At 43.9% G+C, this 19462-nt stretch overlaps 1 protein-coding gene across 1 annotated transcript in view; it reads right to left on the reverse strand.

Annotated features, from left to right (window-relative positions):
- Window positions 1-19462, reverse strand: part of GABRB3 (gamma-aminobutyric acid type A receptor subunit beta3) — a 275620-nt gene that overhangs the window by 39576 nt on the left and 216582 nt on the right. Inside the window, exons 5-6 of the mRNA XM_061159585.1 lie at window positions 10012-10094; window positions 7376-7513 (exon numbers count right to left, since the gene is read on the reverse strand). Coding sequence (XP_061015568.1) covers window positions 7376-7513; window positions 10012-10094 — 221 coding nt within the window. The remainder of the gene's footprint in view (window positions 1-7375; window positions 7514-10011; window positions 10095-19462) is intronic.

The raw sequence follows: 19462 nt of genomic DNA on the forward strand, positions 1-19462 counted from the left end.
TGCAGAGTTCCAAAGAATAGCCAGGAGAGATAAGAAAGCCTTCCTCAGTGATCAATGCAAAGAAATAGAGGAAAACAACAGAATGGGAAAGACTAGAGATCACTTCAAGAAAATTAGAGATACCAAGGGAACATTTCATGCAAAGATGGGATCAATAAAGGACAGAAATGGTATGGACCTAACAGAAGCAGAAGATATTAAGAAGAGGTGGCAAGAATACACAGGAGAACTGTACAAAAAAGATCTTCATGACCCAGATAATCACGATGGGGTGATCACTCACCTAGAGCCAGACATCCTGGAATGTGAAGTCAAGTGGGCCTTAGAAATCATCACTACGAACAAAGCTACTGGGTGTGATGGAATTCCCATTGAGCCATTTCAAATCCTGAAAGATGATGCTGTGCAAGTGCTGCACTCAATATGCCAGCAAATTTGAAAACTCAGCAGTGGCCACAGGACTGGAAAAGGTCAGTTTTCATTCCAATCCCTAAGAAAGGCAATTCCAAAGAATGCTCAAACTACCACACAATTGCACTCATCTCACACACTGGTAAAGTAATGCTCAAAATTCTCCAAGCCAGGCTTCAGCAATACGTGAACCGTGAACTTCCAGATGTTCAAGCTGCTTTTAGAAAAGGCAGAGGAACCAGAGATCAATTGTCAATATTCGCTGGATCATCAGAAAAGCAAGAGAGTTCCAAAAAGCATTTATTTCTGCTTTATTGACTACGCCAAAGCCTTCGACTGTGTGGATCACAATAAACTGTGGACAATTCTGAAGGAGATGGGAATACCAGACCACCTCACCAATCTCTTGAGAAACCTGTATGCAGGTCAGGAAGCAACAGTTAGAACTGGACATGGAACAACAGACTAGTTCCAAATAGGAAAAGGAGTACATCAAGGCTGTATATTGTCACCCTGCTTATTTAACTTATATGCAGAGTACATCATGAGAAACGCTGGGCTGGAAGAAGCACAAGCTGGAATCAAGATTGCTGGGAGAAATATCAGTAACCTCAGATATGCAGATGACACCACCCTTATGGCAGAAAGTGAAGATGAACCTTCATCAAAGTGAAGATGAGCCTCTTGACGAAAGTGACAGAGGAGAGTGAAAAAGTTGGCTTAAAACTCAACATTCAGAAAACTAAGATCATGGCATCCGGTTCCATCACTTCATGGGAAATAGATGGGAGGCAGTGGAAACAGTGTCAGACTTTAATTTTTTAGGCTCCAAAATCACGGCAGATGGTGATTGCAGCCATGAAATTAAAAGACACTTACTCCTTGGAAGGAAAGTTATGACCAACCTAGATAGCATATCAAAAAGCAGAGATATTACTTTGCCAACAAAGGTGCGTCTAGTCAAGGCTATGGTTTTTCTAGTGGTCATGTATGGATGTGAGAGTTGGACTGTGAAGAAAGCTGAGTGCCTAAAAATTGATGCTTTTGAACTGTGGTGTTGGAGAAGACTCTTGAGAGTCCTTTGGACTGCAAGGAGATCCAACCAGTGAATCCTAAAGGAGATCAATCCTGGGTATCCATTGGAAGAACTGATGCTGAAGCTGAAACTCCAATACTTTGGCCACCTCATGGAAAGTGTTGACTCATTGGAAAAAACCCTGATGCTGGGAGGGATTGGGGGCAGGAGAAGAAGGGGACAACAGAGGATGAGCTGGTTGGATGGCATCACCGACTCGATGGACATGGGTTTGAGTAAACTCCGTGAGTTGGTGATGGACAGGGAGGCCTGGAATGCTGCGATTCATGGGGTCGCAAAGAGTCAGACATGACTGAGCGACTGAACTGAACTGAACTGAATTATCATGTACCAGTCTCCCTGGGACATTAGTGAAAAATCTTGAAACCAAGTTGGTATGGATTGTAATGTAGCATGCCACTGTTACAGTTAGAAGTCAGTTGTGGTTTAGTCACTCAGTTCTGTCTGACTCTTTGCAACTGCATGGACTGCAGTGCACGAGGCTTCCCTGTCCATCACTATCTCCCAGAGCTTGCTCAAACTCATGCCCATTGAGTCGGTGGTGCCATCCAATGATATCCTCTGTCGTCCTCTTCTCCTCCTGCCTTCAATCTTTCCCAGCCTCAGGGTCTTTTCCAATGAGTCACTTCTTTGCATCAGGGGGCCAAAGGATTGGAGCTTCAACTTTAACATCAGTCCCTCCCATGAAAATTTAGGACTGTTTTCCTTTAGAATTAACTGGTCTGATCTCCTTGCAGTCCAAGGGACTCTTGAGAGTCTTCTCCAACACCACAGTTCAAAAGCACCAATTCTTTGGCACTCAGCTTTCTTTATAGTCCAACTCTCACATCCATACATGACTACTGAAAAAACCATTAGCTTTGTCTAGGTGGGCCTTTGTCAGCAAGGTAATGTCTCTGCTTTTTAATATGCTGTCTAGGTTTGTCATTGCTTTTCTTCCAAGGAGCAAGTATCTTTTAATTTCATGACTCCATTCACCATCCAAAGTGATTTTGGAGCCCAAGAAAATGAAGTTTGTCACTGTTTCCATGTTTCCCCATCTATTTGCCATGAAGTAATGGGACTAGATGCCATGATCTTAGTTTTTTGAATGTTGAATTTCAAGCCAGCTTTTTCACTCTCTTCTTTCACCCTTATCAAGAAGTTCTTTAATCCCTCTTCACTTTTTGCCAAAAGGTTAGTGTCATCTGCATATCTGAGGTTATTGATATTTCTCCTGGCACTCCTGATTCCAGCTTGTGCTTCATCCAGCCCTGCATTTCACATGAAGTTAAATAAGCAGGGTGACAATATAGAGGGTGACTTGACATACTCCTTTCCCGATTTGGAACCAGTCTGTTGTTCCATGTCCAGTTCTACCTGTTGCTTCTTGACCTGCAAACAGTTTCACAGGAGGCAGGTAAGGTGATCAGGTATTTCCAACTCTTTAAGAATCTTCCACAGTTTGTTGTGATCCACAAAGTCAGTCAAGGGCTTTAGCATAGTCAATGGAGCAGAAGTAGATGTTTTTCTCTAGCTTTTTTCTCTAGGAATTCTCTAGCTTTTTCTATGATCCAATGTATGTTGGCAATTTGATCTCTGGTTCCTCTGCCTTTTCTAAATTCAGTTGAACATCTGGAAATTCTCATTCATGTACTGTTTACGCCTAGCTTGAAGGATTTTGAGCATTACTTTGCTAGCATGTGAGATGAGTACAATTGTGTGGTGGTTAGAACATTCTTTGACATTGCTCTTCTTTGGGATTTGAATGCAAACTGACTTTTTCCATCCTGTGGCCACTGTTGAGTTTTCCAAATTTGCTAGCAAGTTGAATGCCACACTTTAACAGCATCATCTTTTAGGATTGGAGATAGCTCAGCTGGAATTCCATCACCTTCACTAGCTTTGTGATGCTTCCTAAGGCCCACTTGACTTCACACTCCAGGACGTCTGGCTCTAGGTGAATGCCCACACCATTGTGTTTATCCAGATCATTAAGATCTTTAAGACTCGGACAGACGTCAGAGTGAGTAATAAAGTCTTACTTCATTTTCTTTGAGTTATAAGAGGGATCAAAATATTTTTTTCCAAAACCTGTATGCTGAATCATGGCAGAAACTGAATAATTATTTGTTGAGATGAACTAACTCAGTTATTTCTTTGTTGTCTTTAAAAATGCACTCATGGCACAAAGCTCCTTCCTTCTGGACAGAGATATACTTAATTTCCTCCCCAAGTACAGTGAGGTTTTATGGGGATTTTTCTTTTTAAATTAGATTTTAATGCATTAAATATTTGAATATATAATGCTATTAATTTATATAGTATCTCTTTTGAAGAAATGATTCATTTAATTAGGGTTGAATACATAGTTAGTAATGACCGTGAAATGTCATCTCATAATTTTATAAACATTCAGTTTTCAAACTACTGCATGTGCTAGATGCTAGAATATGTATTAGGGATACAGATATGAGCCCCAAACAAGTGCTATTCTTAAGAAACCATCAGATAACAATTAGGAGTCGGTTACATCATTTTCAATAATTCAGGAGAATAATGTCATACATTTTCTAATATTTAAAGCTCTGGGCAACCACTAGAGTATCTGTTTTCTGGACCCACACAATTTAATTGATGAAAGTTAATCAGGGATTCCCTGGTGGATCAGTCAGTAAAAAATCCACCTGCAATATAGGAGACCTGGGTTTGATCCCTGGATGGGGAAGATCCCCTGGAGGAAGGCATGGCAAACCAATCCAGTATTCTGGCCTGGAGAAGCCCCATGGACAAGGAGCCTAGCAGGCTGCAGTCCGTAGGGTTGCAGCGCTGGACACAACTGAGCAATGAAGCACAGCCCAGAACAATCAGTGTTCACCAGACGGAACACTATTCCAGGCTTTTTACTGATACCAACTCACGCAGTTCTCTACAGTTCTGCCAGATAGATATCATCAATAGCTTCATTTTTTTTCAGAGATTGCCTGCTGCAGGTCACCTTGCTAGAAAGTTCCAGAGTCTGTACTTAAGCTCTGGCATTTCTGGCTCCAGGGTCTAAGTTTTTAAACCTTTTACATACTGTCTCTTGAACAGGAGCTCTCTTACTGTGACTTAATTCCTGTTAAACACCCCTCTAGGTAAGAGGCTACCTGATGTTGTCCAGGGCATGCTGCTGAATGCCTGCTGGCTGTGAGCAGTCCCACTGGACCAGTCATGCCCTGTTCCTTCTCTGACCCAGAGTTCAGCCCCATGCTTTGTTTATGCCAGCTGTTGAGTGAATATTCATGACTCTGTGAAGTGAATATTCATGTCTTTTCTGCCCTGAAGCCTGCAACCCATGTTACTCAGGAGATGGATTAGGACTGTACCCCCTGGGAAACCATGGTAAGGAGCCACACACAAGGTCCTTAAAGAGAGAGGAGGAGGGAGAGGTGGGTGAGGCTCAGAATTTTGCCCTTAAGACCCTGAGAAGGGGCATCTCTAGAAACCTCCAGGGAATTGAAAGTGAAAGTGGAAGCATTAGTTGCATCCAACTATCTGCCACCCCATGGACTGTAGCCTGCCAGGCTCCTCTGTCCATGGGATTCTCCAGACAAGAATATTGGAGTGGGCTGCCATTCCTTTCTCCAGAGGATCTTCCTGACCTAAGGATCAAACCTGAGTCTCATGCAATGCAGATGAATTCTCTACCATCTGAGCCACAAGGGAAGCCAGGGCTTTGGGTCTTTCCAAATCCCTTTTCTGAGAATTCTCTTTCAGGCTTGAGAGTCCTTCAATCCAGTTGACTGATCGAAATCTCATTAATTCAGAAGACTTACGGAAAGGAAATAATTAGTATAATATTGAATTTTGAAATAGTTTTGCAACAGTGTGTCCTATGATGTTTCTACATAAGTAAGCAAATTAGAATAGTTTTAAAATGCAGGCTTTTTGAAGGATGAGAGGTTTAAACCAACTGATACTGATAAACTAACTGATGGTGAGCCCCCAGTGACACCCTGTGAATGCAGAAAGTTAGCAAGAACAGAAAAGAGGACTAAACATCATGTTCTGAGGGCAGGCTCACTCTCAGCATCATGAGTTTAAGTATTTGCCCCCATTTCTGCAGTGTGTATCATCTCCAGCTGTGTTTAGGATACCTTCCACCATACTTAAAAGAAAAACAGACTACACCTAGAAAAATGTGCCTCCAAGTGCTTTTATGCAAAAGGATTCAGGAAGGCCATTCTATGTGGTTGCACTTCCACATGGAAGCACCTACCCTCCACAGACGCCTCATCAGGCTTTTAAGGAGGTTGCATGGAAATGCAACAAAAGGGCCTCTAGGCAGTGCCCAATCAGCCCTGTCTGCAATCTTCTAGACAAAGGCAGGCACAGGTAGGACTCCTACAGTGAGACAAGACTATCTCTGAGTTCTGAGCAGACCGCTGCTCACATCACTTGGAGCATGGAACAGTTTGAAACCCAGTTTTAAAAGCAAAAAATCATTTTCTGCAACACATCACAAGGCAATGTTCTTGGCTGTGGAAACTACTCCCTAATGATAAGCCCACGTGCCTTCCAGCCTCCCACCCACCCAAGGTGAGCGCCGCCATGTGTCTTCTCTAGAGACTGTAGGCATGTTTGCAGGACGTCTTGAGACACAGGAGAAGGTTGCAGTGCATGAAGACAGATCTTAAACATCCAGGCATCTGTCTGCTTGCACATTCCTTGGTCCACGAGGCTAGGCAGAGAGGAAGGAAGCTGGCCCCATGAGGACCGGCTGCATATCTGTGGCATAGCAGGCATCCCAGGAGGAGGAGGCAAGGGGCGTGGTCAGCTGTGCCCAGGCCAGGCCCCTCCTACAGGCTTGGCGCAGCACTGCCAGGGTGCAGAGCCGTCACCTCAGCCCGCCTGGGAGGCAGTGCGTGGGCAGAGCAGAGGCCGAAGCCTTCACAGAGGGAGAGCATCTCGATTAAGCCGAAGAGTGAAGGTGGCCAGGTTAAGGGAGACAGGCAGCCGTGAGTCCCGGGCACTTGGGCTAGAGGCCACAGGCAGAGTGCAGGCCATGGGCTACAGGAATGCCAGGACAAGACCAGGCTAACCACTTTCCACTTGGTGTGGTTTAAGCTGCAAGGTCAAGAAAACGCTGAGGTGGGAGGTCCCCGCTCTGCCCTCACTGAGAAGCCTCCACCCAGAGTTTGTGGCCTTTCAGATAACCTTCAGTTTACAGAGCACTTCCCTTTATCCTCTCAGCTACAACGCAGCCTTTAGCAGGAACACTGAGAAAGCACCACCCACTGTAAGAGACACGAAGGGAAGTTTTAAAAAAATCTCAGCAAGCACAGACTTCTCAGTCTTCGGACAGTTGAAACAAAGATGACAGTGAAACCCAGGATGGGACAGCTTCCCAGATGACAGCAGGAACAGATGACTGTGTCTGAAGAGGCACCACTAACGGCAGGGGCTCATGTTCCTGGAACCGGGGCTGACTGCCAGCCCAGAAGACGGGAGATCTCTTACTTTGGAGAGCACAGCGCTTGCCTCCTCAAGTCTTCCCCCCTCCCCTTCCTTCCTGCCTGTAAGGCTGTCAGTGGCCTCTGGTCTGCCCAGAGAGAAAGTTGTGTATGTTATCAAGCAATGGTTGGTTAAATTCAACCTCAGCCTTTTAACTTCTCAGTAACAAGCACACAGAGTATCTCCCGGTCAGCTGTCCCTTCCTACCCATCAGAGCTCATCCATTCCCTCTAGATACAGTGAAAGGGGTACAGAAGATGATGAATGATTGATGATGGTCCTTTTTTGGGGGACCGAGCACTGTGAATCAGCAGCAAAGTATTTCACAATGACAGCAATGTGGCCCAGGCAGCCAGTATCCCTCTAGAGAGCGTGAGGGGACACAGGGCTCACCTGTGGCAAAGACGACATTCCTGGAGACCAGACGATGCTCCACGATGGAGAACTGTGGGAGCTCAATCCTCTCCACGCCGGTCACAGCCTTATCACCCCCGCGCCAGTAAAACTCAATGTCATCTGTGGTGTAGCCATCTGCCAGGAGACAGAAGCAGGGACAGCACAGAAATGAAGCATCATTTTGTCTAAAGAAACTGTCACTAGTAAAACAGAAGTAACAGCTTGCCCACGTGTGAAGGAAATGTATTGATGTGCTTGTCTCTGCATTATCATTAGAAGAACTAACTTTTAGATATTCTTGTGTTACCTTTGCTGTCTGATTTGGACCAGGCTGGTGTTGAAAAGCAGGGAGACTGGAGAGGCTGAGCACTCTGTTCTGCCTGGAAAGCCTAATTGTGGGGCCAACCTGGACTTTGCACAGAAATGAAGTAAAAACATACTCACAGCACTGAATAAGATGGTTGGAAGAAAAAGTAAAAACTCTAAAGAATTCTGGAAAGGCAGCTCTCTCAACAACTATGGAAAGGTTAGAACACTGAGGGTGAACTTGCCCAATCCATGTTTCACAACTGCCGGGCCATTTTGGATGGTGTCATAAGGTGTTCCTGGCCATGAGCTGGGCCGACCTTAGAAATGCCTTTTGTGGGGACTCTCTTGGCCCTTAGAGATTTGAGCAGTGCTCTCAGCAGAAAGAGGAATGGTTATTAGCCAGATTATAGCTTCAAAATCAACTCTTGGCACGGTCTTGTGCTCACTTGGTAATCAATCAATGCTTCTTGACAATGACTAAATAGGACAATAGTATCTGACGCTATTTGCAGCACTCAGGAGTCTTCTAAAGAATTGGGTCAACTTTAGTGGTAAAGTCAATTAAAAATCACACCTGTAGAAAAACAGCCTATGAATATAAAAACTTTTTTATTTGAACACATAATACGAGGCAGATACGAAATATCTGACATTATACAAACAGACCACAGCTGTGGGGATGACTGCCCCCTCAGTCCCCGCCGTCCCTGGTCCGTCTGCTGTGCTCCCTCCGGGATCACGGTGGGCACACCTTCTGTCTCCACCCTCCCCTCCGACTGCATGGCACTCTATTCTCAGCCAGTGGTCATGGCGATCGCTAATAAAGCACAGATCTCACCAAGTCACGCTTCTGCTTAAAGCCCTCAGACGTTCCCAATGCAACTAGCAAAACAAGTCCAAAGTCCTTTCAAGGACCCCAAGAATCGACAAGGCTGACCCCTCTGTACATGCCCCCTCCCCTGCACACACAGGCCTCTCTGGCCTTCTGGCTGTGGTTCAGACCAGCATGCTGTGTGCAGAGCTTACATGCCCTCTGAGGGTACATCCAAGTCTTCAAGTGGCTCACTCTTTCATACATTTGCATCTTGACTTTAATAAAAGGTTTTGCATACATGTGTAGTCAGGTCACCAGAAAACTGGGAGAATCCCTCCTCTGTTCAACTGCTTTAAAAAGGACCTTCCTGCCCATCCTCCACTTCAATTAAAGACTATGGTAATAGAATCTACAGTCTCCGAGGCCACTCATTATGGTTCCCAATTGGAATAGGAGCTGCTCCCTCACTTAGATCCCAAATTTACCTTCCTGAAACTTTCATCAACTCACTGGAGTTGTGTCCTCTGACCACACAGAATCTACTTAACTTCCTAAAGTAGCCCTTCAACTATTAGCCCTTCAACATCATCTTTCCCTGAAGTCTCCATGCTAAATATCCTGTGCATCCCCGGGCATGATCTCACATCCCTCACCTTCTGAAAGCACAGCTCTCAGCAATCACAGCCATCATGTTGTGTGGAAGCAAGGGGCACATCAAGAGGTGTAAACACGAGCCTGCCACCAGGGCAGCTCCCCGGCGTGTTCATCCACTAAGACATTCACTTCTCACCATACATGCAATAAATGCATGGCAAAGTCAGTCATTTGCCATCCCTCTGAATTCAATACAAATGCTGGCAACTTAAATCCACCTGAGGCTAACAATGAAGTGATGTACAGCAGACCAGGAGAAGACACGGTGGTGGCAGCCGTATCTGGGTATGCCAGGGGTCAGGTCAGGGAGCAGGACATCTGCTTCTGAGACTATGTGGATGCAGCTCTTGCCCCACAAGAGAAGTGCTACTCAACACTGCATTATCAATAAGGCATCTGAATACTCTTCAAATTGAAGAAAATTGCCAAGACGTAAAAATAGCTGGCTTGTAAAGCTAAGCTCCTAATGTGAAATGAGGTTTACGCCAACTGCAGAGGGTCCCGGGAGCACAGCAACTTGTGCGTGATGAAGCACAATTGTGAGACACTGCCTCTCAGAGTTCATTTGCTTCTCACCGAAGAGACCGAGATGGAGAGCATTTGTCTTCTTTTATTTCAGCACAGCAGACAGACTCTTAGTCAAATTAGAGTGGAGAACTCTTTATACTGAGCCTCTCTGTCTCTGTCTCTCTCTCTTGCCCTCTATCATGAAAGCAAAATTTGCAGAGGGGAGGATTAAACCTCTAATCTTTAAGACAGTTAAAAACTATGTCATAAAAAATTATATATGCCTTGCCAAATAATGATAAGAAGGCCTAAAACACAAAGTGGATGAAAAAGAAATACAGATACACACAGCTTTCAATCTCCAGGGTGCAGTTCTGCTCATCCAAGGGGTATCTTCTCAGGTCCATCATGCACGCTGCAGTCGTCGTGATTCTGAAACACACAGAGAAAGGGCAGATGGTATGAGAAATACAGCAGAAAAACTGCTCCTAGGTAAACACTGAGTAACCAGAAGGTAGGACCCCTTTCCTCAAAGCATACCTGATTAAATATATTTCATGATATATACTAAATGAATAGCTTTTCATTATACTGCAGGCCTGCTTTATCCAAAACAGCAAAATATATACATAATTTTATCTTGTTAACTTTGAATAATCTGGGGCAGAGAAAGGGGCTTCTTAGGAAGCACTTACTTTCAATTTTTATTCTGTCTCCTTGTCTAGTGACACTCTAACTTTTATTGCACAGAGAAAATATACCTGGTGGTAACACCCTTGATTTAGATTAAAACTGAATTCCTTGGCTTTCAGTGTGAAATATTCATGTAGCTCCCAATCCACAGGCTACACTTTGGAACTCTGAGCCAAACTTCTACTTGATTCTATTTTATTACAGTTGTCTGTTGGGCTAATAATACTCCAAGCCTTTTCACCACAAGATCATCTATCTTTTCAAAGAAAATATTTGGCTTCCACATTATTGATTATGAATCAAAATTCAGTGGGTTAGTATCCCTTGAGGTCAACTGCAACCATAGAAAGGATTTATATTGTGACCTAAGGATAGTTAAGCCTCTACTGGGCAATGGTTAAACCCACTGTACATGAAGATCAGAAACATTAAATTCATTTCCTACTCTGCCAAAAGCCTCATTTTAGAGACACCAACCTACTCAAAGCCTCTGTTAAAAATGCAATGATTAGGCTACCATGTTTTATTCTCTTTCTAGAATTCCCAGCCCTTCTGCATTCCCTGCCCTTCTGCCTCATTTTAGAGAAACCAACCTACTCAAAGCCTCTGTTGAAAATGCAATGATTAGGCTACCATGTTTTATTCTCTTTCTAGAACTCCCAGCCCTTCTGCACCACGGACCCAGCTTAACATACTGGGCTGGGTCCCTGATTCAAGGACAGCCAATAATGAGTCGACCAAGAGTCTAGGATGAGGCTTGACAAAAGGCAAAACAGAGCTAAATGAATTCCCTTTCACGGGGATGAATTAAAGATGAGAATAGAGCTGAGTTTTCAAGTTCATGAATTAGAGGTTTGTGATGCCATTTTTGAACTGGAGAGTCAGGCATAAGAAAGCATAACAGAAAAAAAAAAAAAAAAGAAAGCATAACAGAGGTGGACACAATGCAGAGAGTCAATGATGAGGAGACAGCAGCACTAAGGCTGGGCCACAGCACATGTGTGGCCGGACACGCACAACACACCTCAGGGAACAATGTATCAGAGCTAATGTGGAAGTTGTGTGAATGGAAACCTGGACTGTGCTCATTCAGTGGTGAATCTCAAGCAGGAAGAAGTGAGAATGTCTTCTCCTGAGATCCCTGGAGTTACACTGAACTTCCAGACATTTTTAAGGTCTACCTTTCTCAAAGCCTAGTATCGAGTTTTCTCTGGATAGACTTCCATGTGAACATCATTCATAATAAACCTTCTACCACTTAGGCAACATGAGCAAGTTCTGCTGCAAAACACGTGTCAGACACCAGGCATGTGCCAATTATGTTAGGACTGTCTCACTGATCCTAAATGCAGGTGCTAAAGGAACAGAGGAAAGCATGTCCTTCTATTAGCACTGGGTTAAGCAGCAGGTTGAGGAAAATTCTAATTTCCAATGGCTGAGCAGTACAGTGAGGGAAAATATCACTCTATTTGGCAGTGATGGGTCAATGCTATTTTTTGCTCTACAAATAGCATGCAAGTGCCGTGCAGACATATGCTGTAAGATCCACACCAGTGGTGAAAGTATGTCCTTTCCAAATGTCATAACACTTCCAATCATCATTCCAAAGAGTGGATTACATTCTATCCAAAGTCAACAAATAGCTCTTTGGTATATTTTTCTATAGCATCTGACTTCCTAGCCAACTGAAGAACAAGCCTCACACTTTGAAATTCTGACATGTTTTATGGCAGGCTGTCAACCCGACATCCTTGCAAGATGCCTATAAGGCAAAATTAGAATAAAGTTCTGTTAAAATTATAAATTTTTGTAAAGAGGAGAAAAAGATCTCTATTGGAAATGCTCAAATTTTAAAACTTTCCTACATGTTTTAGTACCTATTCACTTCACAAGTCAATAACCGAGATAACCATTTTTGTTTCTTTTCCTTTTTTGTTCCCAATTATCATCATTTAAAACACACGCACACACACACACATGTGGAGGGACTCACATGTATTGTGACTTATGTAGAGTATTTCATAGGAATCGTTGGAAATGGGAATCATGAAGCTAGTAGAATTGGTGAGTATCCTCAGTACAGCTGCTGTCATGTCTTCTGGTATCATACTGACTATCATATGGAGTCCTGTCCCTACAGACTTGGGGAATAAGGTATAAAATCTATGCACTACTCTTCTTCCTATGGAAGAAATACACAGAAAACCCTCTTGTGGGGGAAAGTTAAGTCATGAGAGCCTATTCAGGACACAGTGTCTCCCACTGAGACAAAAAGGCAAGAAAAAAAGAAACAGGGGAGTAGAAAGATCAAGAAGAACAGAGCAGGCTAGAGCCTCCACACCATCAATCATGTTGACTAAACTCATAGCAGGTTGGAGATTGGACTTTTGCAGTGAAATGACCAAATTTTGTACCCTAGGGACTTTGCAGAAGCCATAGGAGGGAATTTCATAGTCTACAGAACTGAGAACTCAAGTCTAGTTAATGAAGATGGACCAAAGGCAGGGAAGCCCCAGTAGCATTCAAGCTCTAGCTGCATAATCCCTGATATGCAAGCATGTATGCACGCACACAAAGGCACATACATTTCATATTTTTTCTAATCAATTTTATTTGTCCTGAGAAGTGACTTTAACCAACAACTAGCTCCACTTCCATATGAAAGCTGAGAATTCCACTCCTATTTCTAAGAAATAGTGGTGAAGTCAATAAGAAATATTGGGTGAAGATACTCTCCAGTAGATCCTCTTTTTTCAGTCAGAGCATGCAGTCACATCTGCACTTTACGTTAAGATTAGTTGCGAGTTCACTTTGTGCCAAACTCTGGGCTCAGTACTTGAGTATTCATGCATTCCATCTCACAACAACCATACTGTAGAGGTATTCATCTTCTTTCCATTTTGAAGATGAGCAAACCAAGGCTTGGAAACAGTAAGGATGTTGGTCACATACAATGCTACTGGAAGGCATGTGTGGCACTGAGATCCAGCCAATCTGAAACCTGCATTCACTCTTCTATGTCCTTGATACCTTGTCTGCCTTAAATTACAAAATATATCCACCTTTTAAAAGCCTACTTCTTTTTTTCAAAGAAGAGCAAGTATGGTATAGAAATATGTCATATGTACATATTTATGATATATATGATCACCAAAATACACACACACAGAAACTGTATCCATGCATATGTCTCATATATATGACAAGTTGGAAATATACCACGTAAAGGGAGAAAATGAATATTTCCACGCTACATCTGCAGTAACAGCAGTGGCATTCTGCCCCTTGTGGAATATGGTACAGTTTAGCAGGTAGTCCTGCGTAAGTGATATATCCCTAAAGATATGTTTAGCAGTCCAAAGTATGAAAAGTCAAGGAATAATGTGTACTTTATTAGGGGAGTATCATCTCAGCAATTTTAAAATCTGTAATGGAACATCTGCCATCTTTGGACACCGTTTAGAACCTACTTCTGGAAAGAATGGCTCTCAGCAGGTCAAAATGTTCTTACTTTCTCAATTATGTCAAGCTTATGAGATGTACTTTGGTGTCGGCACTTCCACTGTTAAAATTCCAACAATTAAAAAGAATAGTAAGGGCAGATGCAAACTCTTCCTGTCATGAAGATTTTGTCAATCTGCACAAACTCAGATTTCTCCACAGGGCACTGGAGAGGCTGTGATGAAAACACTGCTCTTGGCTGGTCAGGTACACATCTACTATTACCACCAACACTTACCTGAGATGCCAGCTCTTTGGCCAAGGTACCACAGTGCTCCCTGTCCTTGCTGGGAAACGGGGACTCTGGGACCCACACCTACATGGAATCACAGGGCAATACACACACTCTCCTCCCCACTTGCACAGATATTTTATATTCATGGTTAACACCAGATAGAACAGAGGTTAAAATGTCCTTAACTAGCTTTCTCCGAGGACTTGCAGAACCAAAGTATTTCAGTTCTGCCGTCTCTCCTCTCACCACCCATTTTATTGTTGTCATCACACTTAGGACCGTTCCTTCCATTTGTTGACTTGCAGGTCCCTTGCTCATCCTTAGATGGACCTGGAGAAGAGCTTGGTCCCCTGGAGCCATCAGTACTTAGAAGATCAGCCACAGGCACACAGCAGGTGTCCCGTAGATGTTCACTGAGCAGAAATGACTTAGAAAATGTGGGAACCAGGAGTAACAGGCAGAGCAGAACTCAAGGAAAACATGGAAAGGAAAAGAGGTGGCTTGGCCCTTCCTGGTTTCAATCCCCTAAATCTCAGAGCCAGAGGGGACACTCACCCTCTTTCAAGCACTGCCAGTAGGAGCTCTGGCCTTGCACTTTTACTGACACCCTGAGAGGCTACCTGGGCCCACTGGTGAAGATCCTTGGGTGATACTCCATGTGCTGTCAGCCTGGGGGTGTCTGTGAATCCTTCAGTTGCAGAATAAATCCTCAGCAGGCTGATTTTCCTGCGTGTGAGTTTTTCGGCTTCCATGCTCATGAGGATCAGAGCACAATGCTGCCATTGTTGACGTCATGGCCTTTTAATTAAAATCTTGTTAAACAGGACCAGGAGCAAGTTAGCAGGACCTCCTGTGTGACTTCTGGCTTGCACTGGGGATGCTCAAATGTCTGAGAAGTCTGGCAATGGTTGCTACTTATGCTCACAGAACAGCTGCACACTCAGGGCACTGCCTTATGGGTAGCCATTTAGCCTTCTGCAACTACTCCCATGTAACTTACACTTATCTCCAATTCTGTATTGACTCCAGGAGTACCAGGCAGTGGAGACACTGATCATTTTTCCAAGAATATAAATTCAAATGCGAGGTTAAAGGACCTGATCAAATAATTCAGATCAACTGAGCATCCTTCTCAGGATGCTGAACCTGAAACTCCAATACTCTGACCACCTGATGCGAAGAGCTGACTCACTGGAAAAGACCCTGATGCTGGGAAAGATTGAAGGCGGAAGGAGAAAGGGATGACAGAGGATGAGATGGTTGGATGGCATCACCGACTCAAAGGACATGAGTTTGAGTAAGCTCCAGGAGATGGTGATGGACAGGGAAGCCTAGTGTGCTGCAGTCCATGGGGTTGCAAAGAGTCAGACATGACTGAGCGACTGAAGTGAACTGAGCATCCTTCTAAAGCAAGTGCTTATTATTCATTGTGGAGAAGGCACAGAACACAGCCAACACTGAAGTTTCCCCCATTTTATTTGATAACAAACACATGAAGATAAATTCTCAGACATGTCCAATTGCCTTTGCTATACAGACTCGTTGAGTATGTTGCTGGGAAAATCCTTGCAGTAAGTTGAATGTGTTGGCAGCCCCATTCCTTTACCCTTCCCAGTACATACTCTCTTTGCCATGTCATTTGCAATTCTTCTCACGAAAGAGGAACTGTCTCCCCACTCCTGGACAACTTTGTGCCCCTGATTTTCAAACAATATGTGCCCTGCTCTGTCTGACAGAATGTGTGGACTAATAGTCCCAAGTTTAGCCTCCAAGAGACATTCTGTGTTTCTGGTCCCCTTCTGCTTCTGCCTCTGCTGTGAAAAAGCCATGCTCAAACGAGTCTGCTGGTTCTAGGAGGACTATCGACATAGGGAGCAGAGACCATCCATCTCTGAGTCTGTGGGGGAACCAGCCAGAATCCACAGAGATGCTGATTAATCACCCAGACACACAAGCGATGTGCACTTATTATCATTAGAAAATAGGCTTTCTAGCTGTTTGTTATGCAGCAACACTGTGGCCATCATAGATAACAGATACAATACAAGAAACTACACAATTAGCAAAGCATAAATTATCTTATAAATAAATGGGCCTCATAACCTGATACTTCTCAGGGGTGCCATAAAACTACAAAGCCCTTAGTAGATAGCATTTTCCTATAACAAGAGCATTTACTTCTGGATTTCAGCATAAATCCACTATTGTTGTACGAACATCCATTCTGGTAAAATGAGTCGTCATATCAGGCAAATGACACGGACAGTCCCCTGATTTTCAAGAAATATGGTGATAAAACAACTCAAAGGCCAAAACTGGCAATAATGCTATAAGTCAAAACCAAAAGAACAGTGTGTGTCGGAGCCTCAAGCACCTGCCAGGAATGGAAATGTCAGGGTAGATGACTGAGGTAGTCTCAAGGAAAACACTGAAGGTTCAACTCTCTAACAGGAAGGGAGAGAACATTTTGAGAGAATCAAAAAAGTACTTTGAGACTTTGAGTCTCCCCAACCATCTTGATGAAAGTGAAAGAGGAGAGTGAAAAAGTTGGCCTAAAGCTCAACATTCAGAAACCTAAGATCATGGCATCCAGTCCCATCACTTCATGGCAAATAGATGGGGAAACAGTGGAAACAGTAGCAGGCTTTATTTTTGGGGCTCTAAAATCACTGCAGATGGTGATTGCAGCCATGAAATTAAAAGACGCTTACTCCTTGGAAGGAAAGTTATGACCAACCTAGACAGCACATTAAAAAGCAGAGATATTACATTGCCAACAAAGGTCCATCTAGTCAAGGCTATGGTTCTTCCAGTCATCATGTATGGATGTGAGAGTGGGACTGTAAAGAAAGCTGAGCACAGAAGAATTGATGCTTTTGAACTGTGGTGTTGGAGAAGACTCTTGAGAGCCCCTTGGACTGCAAGGAGATCCAACCAGTCCATCCTAAAGGAGATCAGTCCTGGGTGTTCATTGGAAGGGCTGATGCTGAAGCTGAAACTCCAATACTTTGGCCACCTCATGTGAAGAGTTGACTCATTGGAAAAGACCCTGATGCTGGGAGGGATTGGGGGCAGGAGGAGAAGGGGACGACAGAGGATGAGATGGCTGGATGGCATCACCGACTCAATGCACATGAGTTTGGGTAGGCTCCAGGAGTTGGTGATGGGCAGGCAGGCCTGGCGTGCTGCAGCTGATGGGGTCACAAAGAGTTGGACACAACTGAGCAACTGATCTGAACTGAACTGAACTATCTGGATCTAATGATGGCACCTGGGTGGTGTATGTGGGGTTTATATCTAGAAAGATAGCCACTAGCCACATACATGTGCGTGCGTGCTCAGACATGTCTGACTCTTTGTGACCCCGTGGACTGTATGTGGCCTGTGAGGTTCCTCTGTCCATAGAATTTCCCAGGCAAAAATACTGGAGTTGGTTGCCATTTCCCTCTCGAGGGTATCTTCCTGACCAAGGGATCAAACCCGCATGTCTTGCCTCTCCTGCATTGGCAGGTAGATTCTTCACCACTGTACCACCTGGGAAGTCCTTTTTCCTATTTATAATTAAATTTTAAATTAATTAAAATGAAATCAAATTAAAAATTCAGTTCCTCTGAAGCACTGGCAACCTTCCAAGTGTTCAGTAGTCACCTACGCGTTTACGCTAAGTTGCTTTGGTTATGTCTGACTCTTTGCGACCCTATGGACTGTAGCCCGCCAAGCTCCTCTGTCCATGGGATTCTCCAGGCAAGAATACTGGAGTGGGTTGTCATTTCCTTCTCCAGTGGATCTTCCTGACACAGGATCAAAGAGTCTCCTGCATTGGCCAACGGGTTCTTCTTGACCACTAGTGCCACCTGGGAAGCCCTAGTCACCTATGGCTAGTGGCTACCCTATGGGATGGTACAGGTTCTAGAACATCTCTATCACCCCGGTAAGTTCCACTGGAAGGAGTGAGAAACATGAGTCAGACAGGATGACAGACTGGCCCTGCCTGCTAAGGCAGCCTCCCAGCCCCTCTCCCCTCTTCCCTCTCCTGCTTCTCTTCTCTCCCTCCCCTCCCTCTCTCCCCACCCTCCGGCTTCCTCCCTTCCCCCCTCACCACCACAGCTTTCAAGGGCACACTCTCTAGTTGAAAGTGGTTGCGGGACACAGTCAAACGCACACAACCCATCACCTCCAAGTAAAGCCATTGCCACTAGAGGTAGATATCCACAGGGCATGGAAACAAGCATGCCAGAGCAGAAGTGTCATTGAAGAGTATGTAAAGTACCACACCTTGCATAAGACTTCATGGAAGAGTGGGCTAACCAGCATTTCTAGGGGAGGACTCACTGGAAAAGAATGGTGACTAGACATAACAAAGGGAGTGCATTAACCTGACCTTCAGATTTATATCCTAAGGACTAAGGCTCCCAATGGAGCCTGAGACTGCAGGGGGCCAAGGTCACCACGTTCAAAGTCTCACCAGAAAAATCGCTGTCTCCATGGGTCTGCTCAGCTAAGGACTAACATGATGAATAAACAAGGAGATATTCTATGAAAAGTATGTAAGCATGCAAAATGGAAGTTTAAAACTTGGGAAGATGTATGTCTGGTGGTCAAAAAGCATGAATTCCCTTTAAAACAAAGACAGGAAGACATAAGGAAAGAACAGCCTAAGATGAAGACAAAGATAGATAGACAATGTAAAACTGAGAAAAGAATGCAAGGAATCTCTCGGCAAGTGCTGAAGTGAAATCTATACTGAACACAAAGACACAGAATTGACACAGTTGCAAGTCATTTAATGACACAAGTCACTGAGGAGATCTTGTTAAAATGCAGATTTTGAGCAAGAGATCTGGGTAGGTCTGTAGTTCTGAATCTACCAGATGCTGCTACTGCTGCTGTTCTGGGGACTACAGTCAGAGTGGGAAGGAGAGAGTCCATTGTAAAACCTTCCTAAGAGCAGAGGAAGAAGACAAACCTTTGAAAACACAGAGAAGATGATAGGTACAAGACAGAAAATCAGTATGCAACTGAGTTTTATTAAACAAAGCAAAACCAAACAGCATTCAAATGAACACAACAGAATTAAACATGAAACAAACACACTTTTTTAGTGAGACTAAAATATGCCTAACATGAGATCTACCTTTTATCACTATTTGTAAGTGATCAGTGGCATTAACTATATTCATATCACTGTGCAACCATCAGCATTATCCATATTCAGAATTTCTTCATCATCTAAGGAAAAACCTGCTATACCCACTAAACAATAACTCCTGATTAACTCCCCAATAACTCCCCATAATCTCCCTCAGCGACCTGGTAACCTGGTGACTTCATTCTTACTGATACTAGGTATTTCATATAAGTGCAATCACAC

The sequence above is a fragment of the Dama dama genome, chromosome 13, assembly GCF_033118175.1.
Source record: "Dama dama isolate Ldn47 chromosome 13, ASM3311817v1, whole genome shotgun sequence".
Classification (NCBI taxonomy): Eukaryota; Metazoa; Chordata; class Mammalia; order Artiodactyla; family Cervidae; genus Dama; species Dama dama.